Source organism: Haematobia irritans, chromosome 5 (genome assembly GCF_050003625.1).
Source record: "Haematobia irritans isolate KBUSLIRL chromosome 5, ASM5000362v1, whole genome shotgun sequence".
Classification (NCBI taxonomy): domain Eukaryota; kingdom Metazoa; phylum Arthropoda; class Insecta; order Diptera; family Muscidae; genus Haematobia; species Haematobia irritans.
Window position 1 is genome coordinate 20,535,441 of NC_134401.1, and position 6,379 is coordinate 20,541,819.

Genomic DNA, 6,379 nt, shown 5'->3' on the forward strand with positions numbered 1-6,379 from the left:
AATAGTGCTGAATACATCATTCCCAAAATTCGTATCAAAAATCCCCAAAGTTGGGACATATGTTAAAAAAAAACCTAAGTTTTTTGTAATTTGCACATTTCTCAGCTGTTTACGAGTATATATTGAAACCTTTTACAATTAGTTTGTTAGAGGATATATAAGGCTTTATGGAGTTTTTCTGAACTGCATTCCGCTAATATTACATTATATTTTCTACGAAATCTGTACAAATCATTGACATGAGTAATGTTTTCGTAATCGCCTACCCCATGCCAAATAAACAATCTTTTGTAAATACTTAAATATAAAAAATTAAACAAATATTAAGGAATTTATTTTACACCAAAGATAAAAAGGTTTTTGAACCATCAAAAGGTAACTGTAGATATTAAATTTTCCTTATTCACATACAAACCAGCAGAGTTCATTTACTGCTGCCGGCAAAAAAAAATGTTATTTGCAATAATTTCGCGTTTATATTTCATTGGCCTTTTGATTATTGCATGGTGTGATCTATACTTGGCCCAGCAATGTTCAAATGCAGAATATTATATAGCAAATGATCGTCAAGTATTTAATATAACTTCACCTAATTATCCTAATGCCTATCCGAGAGGAACAAATTGTCGTTATCGTATTGTGGCTCCCATGGATCATATGGTTGTGGTGAATTGTGTTTTTGAAGTGGTAAGTTTAAAAATTCACCATAGTTTAAATTTTATATTCTTTATATTCTTTATATTCTTTTATATTATGATCTTAATTTCCCAGCTACCCGATACTTGTAACAATGACTATTTCCTAATATCACAAGATGGTGATTTTCAATTTGGCGATGGCGAACGTTATTGTCGTACCACTCGTATAACGAGATTTTCCCGATTTCGTTCGATTGTAGTGGCTTATGCATCGGTACGATCGAATATCATGCAACAAGGTCGTCTCTTTTGCCAGGCATATGCCAGGCGCCAGCCTTGCAATTGTGGTTGGTCTATTAACACCCGCATTACTAATGGCAGTGAAACAATGCGACATGAATTTCCCTCAATGGTTGCCCTTAGGGATATAAATTCACCACAGAGAGTACTTGTATTTTGTGGTGGAAATATTAGTGAGTAGTAATTTCAAAAGGCAAATTTTAAATATTTTTTTTTTTTTTTTTTTTTTTTAATTATTTAGTTAGCCATCGTCATATATTGACTGCTGCTCATTGTATGCGTATGTATTCGGATCCAAGAAGAATTGTCGCCTATGTAGGAGATCATGATTTGAGTGTGGGTGAGTGAAAATTTCTTTGGATATGGAATTTATAAAAAAAACAAGTAAGGAAAGTCTAAAGTCGGGCGGGACCAACTATATTATACCCTGCACCACTTTGTAGATCTAAATTTTCGATACCATATCACATCCTATATATAAAGGTTTGTCCCAAATACATACATTTAAATATCACTCGATTTGGGCAGAATTTGATAGACTTTTACAAAACCTATAGACTCAAAATTTAAGTTGGCTAATGCACTAGGGTGGAACACAATTTTATTAAAAAGATATGGGAAACATTTAAATCTGAAGCAATTTTAAGGAAACTTCGCAAAAGTTTATTTATGATTTATCGCTCTATATATATGTATTACAAGTTTAGGAAAATTAGAGTCAGTTTTACAACTTTTCGACTAAGCAGTGGCGATTTTACAAGGAAAATGTTGGTATTTTGACCATTTTTGTCGAAATCAGAAAAACATATATATGGGAGCTATATCTAAATCTTAACCGATTTCAACCAAATTTGGCACGCATAGCTACAATGCTAATTCTACTCCCTGTGTAAAATTTCAACTAAATCGGAGTTAAAAATTGGCCTCTACGGTCATATGAGTGTAAATCGGGCGAAAGCTATATATGGGAGATATATCTAAATCTGAACCGATTTCAACCAAATTTAGCACGCATAGCTACAATGCTAATTCTACTCCCTGTGCAAAATTTCATCTAAATCGGAGCAAAAAATTGGCCTCTGTGGTCATATGAGTGTAAATCGGGCGAAAGCTATATATGGGAGCTATATATAAATCTGAACCGATTTCAATCAAATTTGGCACGCATGGCTAGAATGCTAAATCTACTCCCTGTGCAAAATTTCAACCAAATTGGGCCAAAACTCTAGCTTTTAGGACCATATTAGTCTATATCGGGCGAAAGATATATATGGGAGCTATATCTAAATCTGAACCGATTTCAATCAAATTTGGCACACATGACTATACTACAAATTGTGCTCCTTGTGCAAAATTTCAAGCTAATCGGGAAAAAACTCTGGCTTCTGGGTCCATATAAGTGCATATCGGGCGAAAGATATACATGGGAGCTATATCTAAATCTGAATCGATTTCAACCAAATGTGGCACACATAGCTACAATGCTAAATCTACTCCTTGTGCAAAATTTCAACTAAATCGGAGCAAAAAATTGGCCTCTGCGGTCATATGACTGTAAATCGGGCGAAAGCTATATATGGGAGCTATATATAAATCTGAACAGATTTCAATCAAATTTGGCACGCATGGCTAGAATGCTAAATCTACTCCCTGTGCAAAATTTCAACCAAATTGGGTAAAAAATCTAGCTTTTAGGACCATATTAGTCCATATCGGGCGAAAGATATATATGGGAGCTATATCTAAATCTGAACCGATTTCAATCAAATTTTGCACACTTGACTATACTACTAATTGTACTCCTAGTGCAAAATTTCAACCAAATTCGGCCACAATTCTGGCTTCTGGGGCCATATAAGTCCATATCGGGCGAAAGATATATATGGGAGCTATATCTAAATCTGAACCGATTTCAATCAAATTTTGCACACTTGACTATACGACTAAGTGTTATGCTAATACAAAATTTCAAGCAAATCGGTATAAAACTCTGGCTGCTGGGTCCATATTAGTGCATATCGGGCGAAAGATATATATGGGAGCTATATCTAAATCTGAACCGATTTCTTCCAAAATCAATAGGGATCTATTCTGAGCCAAAACACATACTTGTGCCATATTTGAAGTCGATTGGACTAAAACTGCGACCTAGACTTTGATTACAAAAATGTGTTCACGGACAGACGGACATCGCTATATCGACTCAGGAACCCACCCTGAGCATTTTTGCCAAAGACACCATGTGTCTATCTCGTCTCCTTCTGGGTGTTGCAAACATATGTACTAACTTATAATACCCTGTTCCACAGTGTGGAGCAGGGTATAACAAGTAAGGAAAGTCGGGCGGGGCCGACTATATTATACCCTGCAACACTTTGTAGATCTAAATTTTCGATACCATATCACATCCGTCAAATGTGTTGGGGGCTATATATATAAAGGTTTGTCCCAAATACATACATTTAAATATCACTCGATCTGGATAGAATATATGGGAGCTATATCTAAATCTGAACCGATTTCAACCAAATTTGGCACGCATAGCTACAATGCTAATTCTACTCCCTGTGCAAAATTTCCATTAAATCGGAGTAAAAGATTGGCCACTGTGGTCATATGAGTGTAAATCGGGCGAACGATATATATGGGAGCTATATCTAAATCTGAACCGATTTCAATAAAATTTAGCACACTTGACTACACTTTTAATTGTACTCCTAGTGCAAAATTTCAACCAAATTTGGGTAAAACTCTGGCTTCTGGGACCGTATTACTCCATATCGGGCGAAATATATGTATGGAAGCTATATCTAAATCTGAACCGATTTCAATAAAATTTGCCACACTTGACTATAGTACTAATTGTTCTTCTTGTGCAAAATTTTAAGCAAATTAGGGTAAAACTCTGGCTTCTGGGGCCATATAAGTCCATATCGGGCGAAATATATATATGGGAGCTATATCTAAATCTGAACCGATTTCTTCCAAATTCAATAGGGTTCTATTCTGAGCCAAAACACATACTTGTGCCAAATTTTAAGTCGATTGGACTATAACTGTGACCTAGACTTTGATTACAAAAATGTGTTCACGGACAGACGGACATATCGACTCAGGACCCCACCCTGAGCATTTTTGCCAAAGACACCATGTGTCTATCTCGTCTCCTTCTGGGTGTTGCAAACATATGCACTAACTTATTATACCCTGTTCCACAGTGTGGCGCAGGGAATAAAAATCTTTGCAATGCAAAAAGAAAAAAATTGGTATTCGGCCATAAGTGCCCAGCAAAAAAGTTTGCAAGTTCTTCCAAGGTTAGGTTAGGTTAGGTTAGGTTAGGTGGCAGCCCGACGTATCAGGCTCACTTAGACCTTTCAGCCCATTGTGATACCACTTTGGTGAACTTCTCTCTTATCACTGAGTGCTGCCCGATTCCATGTTAAGCTCAATGATAAGGGACCTCCTTTTTATTGCCGAGTCCGAACGGCGTTCCACATTGCAGTGAAACTCAGAAATGTCACCAGCATTACTGAGGTAATGCCACCGCTGAAAAACTTTTTGGTGTTCGGTCGAGGCAGGAATCGAACCCACGACCTTGTGTATGCAAGGCGGACATGCTAACCATTGCACCACGGTTGTTCTAAAGGCACAACTTTAAAATCACTTCCAAATATGTCCTCCCAAAGAAGTACCTTATATTAACTACATGGGAAGTTCTTTTAATTGAATTTTTTATAACTCGGTTTTTTCATATTTGTAATGAGAAATTTTAACTTTTTTTGTCTCACATAGGTTAAAAACAGAGTAAAAATTAATAAAATGGTACAAATTGTTTAAATTTTGTTGAAAAAAAATTCTAAATCCAATCTAGAAAAATTGCGAATTTTTGAAAATATTTGAGGTCAAACGTTTCAGACAAGCATTAGAATGCACTAATACTCATAAAAATTATAAAAATTATTAATTTGGCAAAATATTACAAAATTTTTTAATTCACATCTCAAACACTGAATTCAAATCACACCTTAAGAAGTGATGCAAATTCAGTGCAGCAACTATTGAAATGGTGGACATCCGTCCTATGACAAGTCCATTTTAAATTCATCGCTTCTGCGCAAATTTTTCAACACTTCCGGGCCCAAAAAAAAAAACATTTTCACTACTTTTTAGGCGACGCTTTTTTTGCTGGATGGTATTAAATCTGCCATTAAAATAGCTCCATCCATATCCATCTCTATAGGTTAAGTTTCGGAGTGGGATTTAATTTAATCAGGCCCCCCAATTTCTCTCTTTCTCACATTTTTCTTATTATTATTTTTTTTTTTTTTTTGCAGTTGGTGAATCAAAATTCGAAGCTCAATATCGTATACAAAGAATCATTAACCATCCCCGGTATAGTGCAGGACCAATTGCCACAATTAATGACATATCCATATTGATCACCACCACACCCATAGAATGGTCCAGGGGTGTAGGTCCCATATGTCTACCATGGCGAGAAGCGTAAGTCCCATTTTAAGTCACCATTGTAGAATATCAATTACATTTTCGAATTCATTTTCTTTGAATTTATAGAGCCGAGACATTTACCTACATTCCAGTTGATGTTGCCGGTTGGGGTGTCCTAACTTTTGCCGGTGTAAAATCCAATACCCTACAAAAGGCTCAATTGATAACTGTGGAGAATCGTGTTTGCCAACAACAATACAATGGATCCATACAAAATTCTCATATCTGTACCTATGATTATAGGGGTCTGGGACAAGATGCCTGTCAATATGATTCTGGCGGTCCGGTAATCATGAGAAATTCACGTTTGCTACTTTTGGGTCTTATAAGTTTTGGTCAAGATTGTGGCCGAAGATATGGAACAGGGGTTAATACTCGAATAACCTCACATTTGCCATGGTTATGGAGTTATGTACAAAACGATGTTTGCCTTATATAGGGCGTAGATAAAGCAAATCAGATAGATACAGTGGAACCTTCTCATTATTGGACACTCTTAAAAGGAGGTACCTCTCACAACACATTAAATTTAACTCTTAAACAGGGGCATCTTTCAATCGTGGTTGTTACTCTTAAAATTGAATTTGGATTAAATTTATAGAAAAAATTCTCAAAATTTTATTTCTATTGCAAATTTTAGTAAAATTGTATTTCTATAGTAAATTTTCTCAAAAATTTATTTCTATAATTTTTTTTTTCAGATTTTTTTTTCTATAGAAAATTTTTTCAAAATTTTTATCCATAGAAATTTTGTCTAAATTTTATTTCTATAGAAATTTTTGTGAAGATTTTATTTCTATAGAAATTTTTTTCAAAGTTGTATTTCTATGGAAATTATTGTCAAGATTATATTTTTATAAAAAAATTTCTCACATTTTATTTCTACAGTAAATTTTCTCAAAATTTTATTTCTATAGAAAAATTTGTCTTAA

At 34.9% G+C, this 6,379-nt stretch overlaps 1 protein-coding gene across 1 annotated transcript; it reads left to right on the top strand.

Moving 5' to 3' along the window:
• The first annotated feature begins 400 nt into the window (after positions 1-400).
• LOC142238742 (venom serine protease) lies at positions 401-5,916 on the top strand. Its single transcript, XM_075310469.1, has 5 exons — positions 401-687; positions 772-1,111; positions 1,180-1,278; positions 5,273-5,441; positions 5,514-5,916. The coding sequence occupies exons 1-5, from the start codon at positions 451-453 to the stop codon at positions 5,884-5,886; spliced, it is 1,218 nt and encodes a 405-aa protein (XP_075166584.1). The 5' UTR covers positions 401-450; the 3' UTR covers positions 5,887-5,916.
• The last annotated feature ends 463 nt before the right edge of the window (positions 5,917-6,379 follow it).

Coding starts and splice junctions, on each gene's coding strand:
- LOC142238742 (XM_075310469.1), top strand. CDS start 451: ATGTTATTTGCAATAATTTCGCGTTTATATTTCATTGGCCTTTTGATT. Junction 1,112..1,179: donor ATTTTGTGGTGGAAATATTA/GTGAGTAGTAAT, acceptor TTAATTATTTAG/TTAGCCATCGTCATATATTG. Junction 5,442..5,513: donor TGTCTACCATGGCGAGAAGC/GTAAGTCCCATT, acceptor TTGAATTTATAG/AGCCGAGACATTTACCTACA.